The sequence below is a fragment of the Hydractinia symbiolongicarpus genome, chromosome 2 (genome assembly GCF_029227915.1).
Source record: "Hydractinia symbiolongicarpus strain clone_291-10 chromosome 2, HSymV2.1, whole genome shotgun sequence".
NCBI lineage: Eukaryota > Metazoa > Cnidaria > Hydrozoa > Anthoathecata > Hydractiniidae > Hydractinia > Hydractinia symbiolongicarpus.
Genome location: NC_079876.1, coordinates 16,189,067 through 16,203,615, shown reverse-complemented (window position 1 = coordinate 16,203,615; position 14,549 = coordinate 16,189,067). Strand labels below are relative to the sequence as shown.

General features: G+C 31.0%; 2 protein-coding genes across 10 annotated transcripts; both read left to right on the top strand.

Moving 5' to 3' along the window:
- The first annotated feature begins 385 nt into the window (after positions 1 to 385).
- Positions 386 to 5,872, top strand: LOC130629671 (receptor-type tyrosine-protein phosphatase kappa-like). The gene is made up of 6 exons (XM_057442966.1): positions 386 to 526; positions 794 to 872; positions 1,357 to 1,463; positions 3,376 to 3,565; positions 3,671 to 3,764; positions 4,324 to 5,872. Exons 2-6 carry the CDS (start codon positions 794 to 796, stop codon positions 4,655 to 4,657), a joined length of 804 nt encoding a protein of 267 aa, XP_057298949.1. The 5' UTR covers positions 386 to 526; the 3' UTR covers positions 4,658 to 5,872.
- A 68-nt stretch (positions 5,873 to 5,940) lies between these two features.
- LOC130629670 (receptor-type tyrosine-protein phosphatase kappa-like) lies at positions 5,941 to 14,277 on the top strand. 9 transcript variants are annotated; one of them, XM_057442964.1, is made up of 12 exons: positions 5,941 to 6,343; positions 6,419 to 6,564; positions 6,967 to 7,172; positions 7,427 to 7,505; positions 7,990 to 8,096; positions 10,009 to 10,198; positions 10,304 to 10,397; positions 10,957 to 11,102; positions 12,503 to 12,641; positions 12,877 to 12,967; positions 13,043 to 13,188; positions 14,108 to 14,277. In XM_057442964.1, the coding sequence occupies exons 2-9, from the start codon at positions 6,546 to 6,548 to the stop codon at positions 12,556 to 12,558; spliced, it is 897 nt and encodes a 298-aa protein (XP_057298947.1). In that variant the 5' UTR covers positions 5,941 to 6,343; positions 6,419 to 6,545; the 3' UTR covers positions 12,559 to 12,641; positions 12,877 to 12,967; positions 13,043 to 13,188; positions 14,108 to 14,277. The 9 variants fall into 9 exon arrangements, with proteins under 9 accessions (XP_057298947.1, XP_057298943.1, XP_057298944.1 ...); XM_057442960.1 differs by having other exon boundaries at positions 10,957 to 11,170; XM_057442961.1 differs by lacking the exon at positions 12,503 to 12,641.
- Positions 14,278 to 14,549: the final 272 nt, after the last annotated feature.

Genomic DNA, 14,549 nt, shown 5'->3' with positions numbered 1-14,549 from the left:
TGACAATGGGATTTTTCACTGATTTTGAGTGCCTCCCGTGTTTGACGTATGTTTGAACCCCACCCAGGTCAATTTATTTTTTTTGCTAGGATTTTATCAGAAAGTCGCGATTATTTTTTATTCTGAGGTTTAACAATGTGTTTCCTGAAACATAAAGCAAAAAAAATGAGAAAAAGAGAAGAAGAAATTTATTGTCATTTCTAGCTGCCTGACCACTGTGGCAGTAATTAGAAGTGTTTATTTTTAAAAATATTGATTCCAGTTATGTTATGTTCTGTATTTTGTTATACACACTTTACACACTGTTTCAATAATTTTTTTTCCTGTTTTTAGCACCAAAAAACTTTTCTGTACTTACTCAAAATGCAACATCTGTAACATTTGGATGGATTTTAAATGGAAAAGAATACATATCTAAATATAGAATTGAATGTTGCCAAATAAGATGTGCAAAGATTATTTTTATTGACAACATATCAAGCACAAAAGCGTATGCCACAGTTCATCCATTATTACCATTTACAATGTATGAATGTAAGGTAATCTAACATGTTGGTACACCCACAATTATCCACTATGCACAATACTGCTACCTGCGTAGAGTGTGACTTTAAGTTAGCTAAAACTTCTTATTTATCCAATTCTTAATTTAAAGGAACACAGTATGCGTGTAAATTAGACTTACCAATACAGTTGCTGAATGCTTCAGCAAGACACATACTGATTAACAAGTGTAGGTTATCAGGTGTAGTTGTTTAAAATTAAAGAATTCATTCCTTGCTTTGGTTTTTAGATGAAAACTTTTTTCTCATTTGCATCAGACATGGCAGTACTATTGAATTCTGTAGTTGCTGTAAAAACTGACACAACAGGTAATCAATTTGTAAATACAGTTTAGCTTTTAATTATGAATGAATTATTTTTTCTTTTAATAATTTAGTAGACATTGTGTATTAATTTAGCTTAGTTTGATTCTTGTTAGTCTTTAATAAAGTAATAGCATGGAATGTGAAAAAAAAGTATAAGGATAGGTAATGAAAAAATTTATATTTAACTATTTATATCTACATTTTATTCAGTAAAAACATTTAATTGTAATAACCATAAGCTTTTTAATTTTATTGTAATGATAATGATTTAGTGATATTAACTAGTTGGTTTTGTAAAAAAAGTTTAAAACAAGATAACAAATTTATTTTAAATTGGTTATCACTAGTTTATTTACAGAACTGTTAAATAAATATCATAATACCTCCCCATAATGTTAGAACTTAAATTTGATTTAAATTAATGAGAGGGAGTAAAGCAATTTTATTTTTTTATTTTTAATTTAAAGAAGTGCATTTTTAATATTAGTACCGTCACAACCAAGAGAATTAAAAGCGATCATCATGTCACCCAGTCATGTAAAATTGATTTCGAAAAATTCACTTCATATTAATGGTATTTTAAAACAATATCTGGCAAGTATTATTTAACATTTTATATGTTTTCTAAAAATCGAAGAAATAATAATCAGGTATAAATATTATTTGAAGAGCTTAGGCATATGTCTACTATCTGATACACTTAAAAAGAATAAGAAAATAAATTTCTTAGTCCTATTTTCGAAGTATGAAATATTGTGACAAATTCTAAGGTTTATCATTGCGTTGATAATGTTATCTTTTACCTGATGGTGTTTGTGAAAGTGTAGTGTAAATTGACACTCAAAATTTTTGTAAGAATATAATTAAATAAAGGTAAGATTTTTACATGATAATTTTTTTTTACAAATTTTATAATTTTTTTTGGTACTGTATGGAAATCACAAAAGATGTAACATTTTCTTACTTTTCAATGTCTATTAGTTTAACAATTAGTGTATTCGATCGTGTGTATTTTAAAAATGTGTTCTTTACATTGAGTATTAACATTTTCTTTAATGTGATCACGTTCTTTAACAATTTTAGTTGAAGCATTTTTTTAAAAATTATTTAAGAATTACTTCTAAGTATTTTCTAATGCTCAAAATTTTGCGTAGGAAAAAGTTTAAATATTTGCTAGTAGCTTTCTCTAGTGCGTCAGCCAACAATATAATTCACGTCAGGAACAATTAACACCTTTTAAGAGGATGGATTTAACTAAATTTCATTTTTAAAAAATAAATTAGTCTTTATTTCTGATGTATTATCAAGTTATATCAAATTAATCAATACTTAATGACTCTATATAAGAAGTAATGTTGACTTTCAAACTGACTGACATTGTTTGACTGATGTTGTTTGGTCGACCTTCTTTGACTTAAGTCTTTTGGCTGACACCGTTTTGGCGAAAAAACTACCCATCCAAAAAGAAAGAAGGAGACATCGTATTCACACAGAATGCGCCACCGTTGTTTGTTAGCTTACAAGAACATAGTTGACATTAAAAATCAATCATCCGACTTAGATGTGCAAATGAGCTTGTTAAACGCACAAAAATGTAATATGAAAGCTCTTTCACAATTTTAAGGTTTTAAAAGATGAAAAAAAGCTACCAGGTCACCTATAGTCATATTCCATAATTTGTCTGTTTGCAACCATTAGTTAATTTCTAGCTTCACATAAAAGAACTATTGCACATGCGTATGCGATTGCATGTGAGTATTATATTATTATTACTAGTTGATAAGACCCGTTGAAAAATTTACTTTGGCAAAGATGAAATAAAAAAGACCCATCATCATAAGAAATGACCCGTCCATACACAAAAATGTTTTAGAAATTTATTTAGCCTTCCTTCCCTTTGCATGTGTAGAGCTTGAAACGCTGATCATTATAATGTGTAGTATCATGTACTTTCAACCAACGATTAAGAAGATATAAGGGTTTAAAAATTTTGCTGTCATCAGCAAAGAGAAACCAGTGTATAATATTGGGCTTTAAAGGTATTTCAAAGGCGTCATCAACCTGCCTGTTCCAAAACGGGTGGTATGCAGCTATGGAAAACTGACCCAATTTGGTCTTTGGTGGCCCCTAGTTACCCACACGGAGAATGACGTCAGTTATTTCCAGCCGTTTCTAATTAATAAGGTTTTGACACCAGTGTAAATACATTGACGTCGTCTCGTTACGTCTAGATCGTTAAATAATATATAATTTTTTGGGTTACTTTTAAAAAAATTTTGGCGACCTCAAAGGAAAATAAACACAACCATTATGCCTGTCACAGACACTTCGTATTATTATATAAAATTAATAGAACTACTTTGCTTGTTTTCTTTATTGCATTAATCTGACCAAAGTGGCTTCTGATTAAGAAAAATATGAAAACATATTAGTTCATAAATGTTCATGTATTTCCAGCTAACTAACATATTAACAGGTGTTTGCTTATGTTTTGTTGTTTTTGTAGGTTACCCTGAAGGGATTAAAGACATACAACTCATCCTTTTTACATCAAAAAACTATTGCCATCAACTGTACACACTTTGATATACAAAATGTTTATCCAGGAACAACCTACTTTTTTAATGTCAAAACAGAAAACAATGCTTTCGTAGGACCTGCTTCCAATATAACAACTACAGTTACTCCATATGACAGTGTGTTTTTGAGTTTATTTTATTTTACTTATTTTATTTTATATTTACTTGAGTTTATTTATTTGTAGAACTACTTAGCTTATCTCATATTTTTTCATACTTTAGAGCCCAATGCGCCACCCATAACTGTAGAAAAGCTCGGAATGCAAGAAACTGTTTTGACATTGAATTCAGCGTCAGATGAAACTGGACCAATACGGTAGGCATGGTTAAAGAATACCATAAAATAGTTTTACCCTTTGTGAACCTTCTTTATAACACATAGGAATTCTTCAAAATGTGGTATTAACTCTATATAACAGGTGTTTAAATTTGAGTCTTCATTTATCTTGTAACTTGCTTGCAACATTTGGTTTTTTAAAAATTGATACTTTTTTCTACCTGTGCTTCAGTGCCTATAACTGCGACACAACGGTGTTTAGCAGTGCATTGTTTTATATTTTCTGAAATTTTTGTTAAATTCTACAGCAAGTCAAGTTCATCAAGTTCATCCAATGGTTGACAGTGAACCGATGAAAGTAAAAAGTAGAGCTTTTTCTATTTACAAAACCAAATAATTCTGTATACCAAAAATAGTTAAGACAAACGTAAAGGAGGGGTCAAATTTCCCTCTATTTTTATGGAAAAGACTTTTACCAACCTATAGAAAATGTTAGGTTATTTTCAAATGTTTATATGTTAGGGAACATCTGCAAAATATTATCATTTTAAGCTGAAAATATTACCTTTTTGCTAATGACAATTTTATGCATTTTTAGTTTCTACCAACTAACCATTAAAAAATACTGGAAATTAGACTGTTCATATGGATTAAACAATACCACATTAATGATTGAAACAGCATCCACCCATGTGCCTCTAAATGTCGACATATACAAAGGTGTTGAAGATGTTACTATTGCTGGTACGATTAGAAAGTTCTCCCTCACAGAAACATATCTGTTTTGCTGGAGGGCAGTTTTAAATGAAACAGTAAGCTTTTGGTTATATGGGTCGAAACCTACCTGCCCTTGGTTAAAGTTCTGTTCATCTTTTCAAATGTGTTGTGTCCTTTTTATTTTTTTTATATTTTTTTTAATTAATTCCTTGTAAAAAGGGAGAATTGTGCTTTTAGAGGCATGTTCTCTAGAGGAGTACAACCTCTAGCTTATTTCCAAAGACCTAACAGGTTGAGTTCATCATTGCGGTGGCTTGCCACCTCTTTGTAAATTATTTTCTTATATTTATAAACTAGTCGATAGAGCCCATGGAAAAATTCACTTAGACAGGAGAACAATGACAAAGAGAACCGTCACTGGAATTTTAATGATGTCAGCAAAAACCCATCAAAGGATTTTTCTTAGAAATTCTTTCACTTGTTGCCTCTATTGTGTAGAGCTTGAATAGCTAATCAAAATAATGTATAGGATGATATGTGTTTGACAGACGCCTTCATCGTATAGATCTTGAAACGCTGATCAAGTAAATGTATAGGATCATGTATCTTTGACAGAGATATTAGGGTTTAAAGGTTTTTTGATTACTTCATTAACCCGTCCATTCTGAAACGGATTTGGGTACCTAGGTTTGGAAAATCTACCCAAATTGGTCCCAGGGGGTCCCTAGTAACCCATGCAGTGAAAAATCACTGACATCACTTCCTCGTTTCTAAGTTATGTGGCCTCAAAGTTTTAAGTACACTGTGATGGCTTCATAAATTTAATATAAGATATGGATGTTCAAGTAATGTTATTGACGTCGTGCCGTAACGTCAGAAAATTTAACATTTGAGACATCAGTTCTTCGGCTACATCAAAGAAAAATGAACACATCCACCTTGCCTGTTACAGACAGACACACTCTCTGTATAATTATAAGAGATTCAGGTGAAACATATGTTGCAAGTTGGTTAACTGCGGTATGAATGGTAAAAAAACTAAAAAAAAATATAAATTTCTTAGCCACTACAAGTATAAACTAATTGTCCTCTATACTAAATAAATACTGGCTACTCAAAGCCTTTTTTTCTTTGAATTTTGGCAAGTATACCATTTCCAACTTGTCAATCTAAAAACACATTTTGCTATGCAAGTTTTTTTTCAATGGCGTGGCCAAGAAAATTTTTGTATCGTTTTCCAGAAAGTTTCCCTGTTATTTGTGCCTTATAAAGCTCAAAAAGTTATAAGAGACCAATTAAAAAAGATGAATTTTTGCACAGTGATGCTTATTGATAAAAAACACATTTATGCAAACACAAGTGAAAAGCCTGTCTTGAACAGAACAGAAGCTGTACGAATTTGAAACTTTTATGACGAACTAGGCATTAACTTGTAGACATCGACCAAATTGCTTGTCAGATTGTGAATTACTCTTTGGAAAGTCTGGAATAGACCTATCACCATCAATTTAAAATACATACATAAAATATGGAGACCAATACAATAATAACAACTTACTGCAGAAGGCGCTTGAGGTACATAAAATAGTTTTCATACATTAATTTATCTATTATTTTAGGGTGTGTTGCTATGTGTGTTGCTATAAACCTAGGAAGTATTAAAAAATTTGAGACACCCTGTCTTGAGTTGCTTTGTACACAGTAGATAGATTTTAAAGATGTTTGATGTTTTTATTTTTTTTGTGCGTGAATAACCATGTTTCGTTAATGTGAGAGTTTTCCATATACATATTTGTTTATTTGTTTTTAGCACGAAATGATTTAAGGGCAATTGGTAAGGCTACAATGGTTACCTCAAACACTGTTTCATTAAAATTATCCGCTGGGCTAAGCTAGATAAGGTAAATTGTCATGAAGGGAATGATCCTAAGGAAAGTTTGACGAGCTACGTAAACTAATAGTTTCTATTTTTTTAGGTACTATCAAATAATAGTAGCAGAAGACTCTATCAACTCTAGTGATCCTGAACCAACTAATCTTACACCTTATTTTGATTCTGTAAAGCCTGGTCATCCATACATCACATCTGAATTTTCTGCAGCTATGTTTAATGAGGTTTTGTGTAAGCACTATATTATTAGTCTTTTTATCTACTAGTAGAAACTAGATATTGATAAGGAGCTAAGGTGTCTGACAATGGGATTTTTCACTGATTTTGAGTGCCTCCCGTGTTTGACGTATGTTTGAACCCCACCCAGGTCAATTTATTTTTTTTGCTAGGATTTTATCAGAAAGTCGCGATTATTTTTTATTCTGAGGTTTAACAATGTGTTTCCTGAAACATAAAGCAAAAAAAATGAGAAAAAGAGAAGAAGAAATTTATTGTCATTTCTAGCTGCCTGACCACTGTGGCAGTAATTAGAAGTGTTTATTTTTAAAAATATTGATTCCAGTTATGTTATGTTCTGTATTTTGTTATACACACTTTACACACTGTTTCAATAATTTTTTTTCCTGTTTTTAGCACCAAAAAACTTTTCTGTACTTACTCAAAATGCAACATCTGTAACATTTGGATGGATTTTAAATGGAAAAGAATACATATCTAAATATAGAATTGAATGTTGCCAAATAAGATGTGCAAAGATTATTTTTATTGACAACATATCAAGCACAAAAGCGTATGCCACAGTTCATCCATTATTACCATTTACAATGTATGAATGTAAGGTAATCTAACATGTTGGTACACCCACAATTATCCACTATGCACAATACTGCTACCTGCGTAGAGTGTGACTTTAAGTTAGCTAAAACTTCTTATTTATCCAATTCTTAATTTAAAGGAACACAGTATGCGTGTAAATTAGACTTACCAATACAGTTGCTGAATGCTTCAGCAAGACACATACTGATTAACAAGTGTAGGTTATCAGGTGTAGTTGTTTAAAATTAAAGAATTCATTCCTTGCTTTGGTTTTTAGATGAAAACTTTTTTCTCATTTGCATCAGACATGGCAGTACTATTGAATTCTGTAGTTGCTGTAAAAACTGACACAACAGGTAATCAATTTGTAAATACAGTTTAGCTTTTAATTATGAATGAATTATTTTTTCTTTTAATAATTTAGTAGACATTGTGTATTAATTTAGCTTAGTTTGATTCTTGTTAGTCTTTAATAAAGTAATAGCATGGAATGTGAAAAAAAAGTATAAGGATAGGTAATGAAAAAATTTATATTTAACTATTTATATCTACATTTTATTCAGTAAAAACATTTAATTGTAATAACCATAAGCTTTTTAATTTTATTGTAATGATAATGATTTAGTGATATTAACTAGTTGGTTTTGTAAAAAAAGTTTAAAACAAGATAACAAATTTATTTTAAATTGGTTATCACTAGTTTATTTACAGAACTGTTAAATAAATATCATAATACCTCCCCATAATGTTAGAACTTAAATTTGATTTAAATTAATGAGAGGGAGTAAAGCAATTTTATTTTTTTATTTTTAATTTAAAGAAGTGCATTTTTAATATTAGTACCGTCACAACCAAGAGAATTAAAAGCGATCATCATGTCACCCAGTCATGTAAAATTGATTTCGAAAAATTCACTTCATATTAATGGTATTTTAAAACAATATCTGGCAAGTATTATTTAACATTTTATATGTTTTCTAAAAATCGAAGAAATAATAATCAGGTATAAATATTATTTGAAGAGCTTAGGCATATGTCTACTATCTGATACACTTAAAAAGAATAAGAAAATAAATTTCTTAGTCCTATTTTCGAAGTATGAAATATTGTGACAAATTCTAAGGTTTATCATTGCGTTGATAATGTTATCTTTTACCTGATGGTGTTTGTGAAAGTGTAGTGTAAATTGACACTCAAAATTTTTGTAAGAATATAATTAAATAAAGGTAAGATTTTTACATGATAATTTTTTTTTACAAATTTTATAATTTTTTTTCGTACTGTATGGAAATCACAAAAGATGTAACATTTTCTTACTTTTCAATGTCTATTAGTTTAACAATTAGTGTATTCGATCGTGTGTATTTTAAAAATGTGTTCTTTACATTGAGTATTAACATTTTCTTTAATGTGATCACGTTCTTTAACAATTTTAGTTGAAGCATTTTTTTAAAAATTATTTAAGAATTACTTCTAAGTATTTTCTAATGCTCAAAATTTTGCGTAGGAAAAAGTTTAAATATTTGCTAGTAGCTTTCTCTAGTGCGTCAGCCAACAATATAATTCACGTCAGGAACAATTAACACATTTTAAGAGGATGGATTTAACTAAATTTCATTTTTAAAAAATAAATTAGTCTTTATTTCTGATGTATTATCAAGTTATATCAAATTAATCAATACTTAATGACTCTATATAAGAAGTAATGTTGACTTTCAAACTGACTGACATTGTTTGACTGATGTTGTTTGGTCGACCTTCTTTGACTTAAGTCTTTTGGCTGACACCGTTTTGGCGAAAAAACTACCCATCCAAAAAGAAAGAAGGAGACATCGTATTCACACAGAATGCGCCACCGTTGTTTGTTAGCTTACAAGAACATAGTTGACATTAAAAATCAATCATCCGACTTAGATGTGCAAATGAGCTTGTTAAACGCACAAAAATGTAATATGAAAGCTCTTTCACAATTTTAAGGTTTTAAAAGATGAAAAAAAGCTACCAGGTCACCTATAGTCATATTCCATAATTTGTCTGTTTGCAACCATTAGTTAATTTCTAGCTTCACATAAAAGAACTATTGCACATGCGTATGCGATTGCATGTGAGTATTATATTATTATTACTAGTTGATAAGACCCGTTGAAAAATTTACTTTGGCAAAGATGAAATAAAAAAGACCCATCATCATAAGAAATGACCCGTCCATACACAAAAATGTTTTAGAAATTTATTTAGCCTTCCTTCCCTTTGCATGTGTAGAGCTTGAAACGCTGATCATTATAATGTGTAGTATCATGTACTTTCAACCAACGATTAAGAAGATATAAGGGTTTAAAAATTTTGCTGTCATCAGCAAAGAGAAACCAGTGTATAATATTGGGCTTTAAAGGTATTTCAAAGGCGTCATCAACCTGCCTGTTCCAAAACGGGTGGTATGCAGCTATGGAAAACTGACCCAATTTGGTCTTTGGTGGCCCCTAGTTACCCACACGGAGAATGACGTCAGTTATTTCCAGCCGTTTCTAATTAATAAGGTTTTGACACCAGTGTAAATACATTGACGTCGTCTCGTTACGTCTAGATCGTTAAATAATATATAATTTTTTGGGTTACTTTAAAAAAAATTTTGGCGACCTCAAAGGAAAATAAACACAACCATTATGCCTGTCACAGACACTTCGTATTATTATATAAAATTAATAGAACTACTTTGCTTGTTTTCTTTATTGCATTAATCTGACCAAAGTGGCTTCTGATTAAGAAAAATATGAAAACATATTAGTTCATAAATGTTCATGTATTTCCAGCTAACTAACATATTAACAGGTGTTTGCTTATGTTTTGTTGTTTTTGTAGGTTACCCTGAAGGGATTAAAGACATACAACTCATCCTTTTTACATCAAAAAACTATTGCCATCAACTGTACACACTTTGATATACAAAATGTTTATCCAGGAACAACCTACTTTTTTAATGTCAAAACAGAAAACAATGCTTTCGTAGGACCTGCTTCCAATATAACAACTACAGTTACTCCATATGACAGTGTGTTTTTGAGTTTATTTTATTTTACTTATTTTATTTTATATTTACTTGAGTTTATTTATTTGTAGAACTACTTAGCTTATCTCATATTTTTTCATACTTTAGAGCCCAATGCGCCACCCATAACTGTAGAAAAGCTCGGAATGCAAGAAACTGTTTTGACATTGAATTCAGCGTCAGATGAAACTGGACCAATACGGTAGGCATGGTTAAAGAATACCATAAAATAGTTTTACCCTTTGTGAACCTTCTTTATAACACATAGGAATTCTTCAAAATGTGGTATTAACTCTATATAACAGGTGTTTAAATTTGAGTCTTCATTTATCTTGTAACTTGCTTGCAACATTTGGTTTTTTAAAAATTGATACTTTTTTCTACCTGTGCTTCAGTGCCTATAACTGCGACACAACGGTGTTTAGCAGTGCATTGTTTTATATTTTCTGAAATTTTTGTTAAATTCTACAGCAAGTCAAGTTCATCAAGTTCATCCAATGGTTGACAGTGAACCGATGAAAGTAAAAAGTAGAGCTTTTTCTATTTACAAAACCAAATAATTCTGTATACCAAAAATAGTTAAGACAAACGTAAAGGAGGGGTCAAATTTCCCTCTATTTTTATGGAAAAGACTTTTACCAACCTATAGAAAATGTTAGGTTATTTTCAAATGTTTATATGTTAGGGAACATCTGCAAAATATTATCATTTTAAGCTGAAAATATTACCTTTTTGCTAATGACAATTTTATGCATTTTTAGTTTCTACCAACTAACCATTAAAAAATACTGGAAATTAGACTGTTCATATGGATTAAACAATACCACATTAATGATTGAAACAGCATCCACCCATGTGCCTCTAAATGTCGACATATACAAAGGTGTTGAAGATGTTACTATTGCTGGTACGATTAGAAAGTTCTCCCTCACAGAAACATATCTGTTTTGCTGGAGGGCAGTTTTAAATGAAACAGTAAGCTTTTGGTTATATGGGTCGAAACCTACCTGCCCTTGGTTAAAGTTCTGTTCATCTTTTCAAATGTGTTGTGTCCTTTTTATTTTTTTTATATTTTTTTTAATTAATTCCTTGTAAAAAGGGAGAATTGTGCTTTTAGAGGCATGTTCTCTAGAGGAGTACAACCTCTAGCTTATTTCCAAAGACCTAACAGGTTGAGTTCATCATTGCGGTGGCTTGCCACCTCTTTGTAAATTATTTTCTTATATTTATAAACTAGTCGATAGAGCCCATGGAAAAATTCACTTAGACAGGAGAACAATGACAAAGAGAACCGTCACTGGAATTTTAATGATGTCAGCAAAAACCCATCAAAGGATTTTTCTTAGAAATTCTTTCACTTGTTGTGTAGAGCTTGAATAGCTGATCAAAATAATGTATAGGATGATATGTGTTTGACAGACGCCTTCATCGTATAGATCTTGAAACGCTGATCAAGTAAATGTATAGGATCATGTATCTTTGACAGAGATATTAGGGTTTAAAGGTTTTTTGATTACTTCATTAACCCGTCCATTCTGAAACGGATTTGGGTACCTAGGTTTGGAAAATCTACCCAAATTGGTCCCAGGGGGTCCCTAGTAACCCATGCAGTGAAAAATCACTGACATCACTTCCTCGTTTCTAAGTTATGTGGCCTCAAAGTTTTAAGTACACTGTGATGGCTTCATAAATTTAATATAAGATATGGATGTTCAAGTAATGTTATTGACGTCGTGCCGTAACGTCAGAAAATTTAACATTTGAGACATCAGTTCTTCGGCTACATCAAAGAAAAATGAACACATCCACCTTGCCTGTTACAGACAGACACACTCTCTGTATAATTATAAGAGATTCAGGTGAAACATATGTTGCAAGTTGGTTAACTGCGGTATGAATGGTAAAAAAACTAAAAAAAAATATAAATTTCTTAGCCACTACAAGTATAAACTAATTGTCCTCTATACTAAATAAATACTGGCTACTCAAAGCCTTTTTTTCTTTGAATTTTGGCAAGTATACCATTTCCAACTTGTCAATCTAAAAACACATTTTGCTATGCAAGTTTTTTTTCAATGGCGTGGCCAAGAAAATTTTTGTATCGTTTTCCAGAAAGTTTCCCTGTTATTTGTGCCTTATAAAGCTCAAAAAGTTATAAGAGACCAATTAAAAAAGATGAATTTTTGCACAGTGATGCTTATTGATAAAAAACACATTTATGCAAACACAAGTGAAAAGCCTGTCTTGAACAGAACAGAAGCTGTACGAATTTAAACCTTTTATGACGAACTAGGCATTAACTTGTAGACATCGACCAAATTGCTTGTCAGATTGTGAATTACTCTTTGGAAAGTCTGGAATAGACCTATCACCATCAATTTAAAATACATACATAAAATATGGAGACCAATACAATAATAACAACTTACTGCAGAAGGCGCTTGAGGTACATAAAATAGTTTTCATACATTAATTTATCTATTATTTTAGGGTGTGTTGCTATGTGTGTTGCTATAAACCTAGGAAGTATTAAAAAATTTGAGACACCCTGTCTTGAGTTGCTTTGTACACAGTAGATAGATTTTAAAGATGTTTGATGTTTTTATTTTTTTTGTGCGTGAATAACCATGTTTCGTTAATGTGAGAGTTTTCCATATACATATTTGTTTATTTGTTTTTAGCACGAAATGATTTAAGGGCAATTGGTAAGGCTACAATGGTTACCTCAAACACTGTTTCATTAAAATTATCCGCTGGGCTAAGCTAGATAAGGTAAATTGTCATGAAGGGAATGATCCTAAGGAAAGTTTGACGAGCTACGTAAACTAATAGTTTCTATTTTTTTAGGTACTATCAAATAATAGTAGCAGAAGACTCTATCAACTCTAGTGATCCTGAACCAACTAATCTTACACCTTATTTTGATTCTGTAAAGCCTGGTCATCCATACATCACATCTGAATTTTCTGCAGCTATGTTTAATGAGGTTTTGTGTAAGCACTATATTATTAGTCTTTTTATCTACTAGTAGAAACTAGATATTGATAAGGAGCTAAGGTGTCTGACAATGGGATTTTTCACTGATTTTGAGTGCCTCCCGTGTTTGACGTATGTTTGAACCCCACCCAGGTCAATTTATTTTTTTTGCTAGGATTTTATCAGAAAGTCGCGATTATTTTTTATTCTGAGGTTTAACAATGTGTTTCCTGAAACATAAAGCAAAAAAAATGAGAAAAAGAGAAGAAGAAATTTATTGTCATTTCTAGCTGCCTGACCACTGTGGCAGTAATTAGAAGTGTTTATTTTTAAATCACATCAACAAATGTACAATATTTTGGTACTAAAAGTTACGCCTGTGTTGGTTGGTCATTGCTTTTGCTATAGTTTGGGCCATAACAGGGAACAAAGTTGGGTTTAGCACGCGCTAATCAAAATAATCTCGTAGCCTAGCATAACTGTACTACAGCTGAGTTTTTTTGGTATGCAAAGAAATGGTTCGTTTAATTGTGAATAGTAAAAGGCAAAAAGAGTAAAATAGTCTGGCCAGCTGCATGTATTGAAAAGTCCGTATAAAGATGTGGGATCTTAACGTCATCAGTTTCGATCTCAGGATCAGCAACTTCCCAAGCGGGAACATTACCACTTCGCTAATTATACACATTGTGATAAAACTATTGAGCTAGATTAGTTACCTAGGGCTTTTACAGTCCTAAAGTATCAACGTGACATTTATGAGGAGATCCAAAGTTACGGAAGCGCAGTAGCACGAATTGTAAACATTGAACACCATTTTTGATTGCTTGAAATTGATTATGAATGTCAACGTGTGTGTTTTGGAAGCTGGTTTACTTATATCATACGTCTATAACATATTTTTGTTAATCGTGAAATTTAGACGTAATTTCATTTCAGGACCGAAAATTCAATTGAATTTTTCATGACCTTGCAACACAATATAACAGCTGATGTGAAAGAAATTGAGAAATTGATTCACTTTATTCTGCAAAGAAACAGATATAAGCTTTTTTTACACAGTTCAGATTTTCAAGCAGATATTATCATGACATCAATGGTTGTAAAGGGTAACAGTTTTTCTATATTTTCCATATATTTTCTTATCAAAGATAACAAAAACTTTTGTTTTTGTTATATTTGATAATGTATTTTACTCCTGACACCATTTAATTTATAACCATTTAATTGTAACCAAAAAATGCCCTCTTTTTCTATTTTTTGTTATTTTATTTTTTGGGGCAGAAAGATATATAAAAACATTTTTTGACATTTTCAGATTTTAATGAATGCGAATCTTCAGCTATTAAATACTGTGATGATAATGCTGTGTGCATGAATC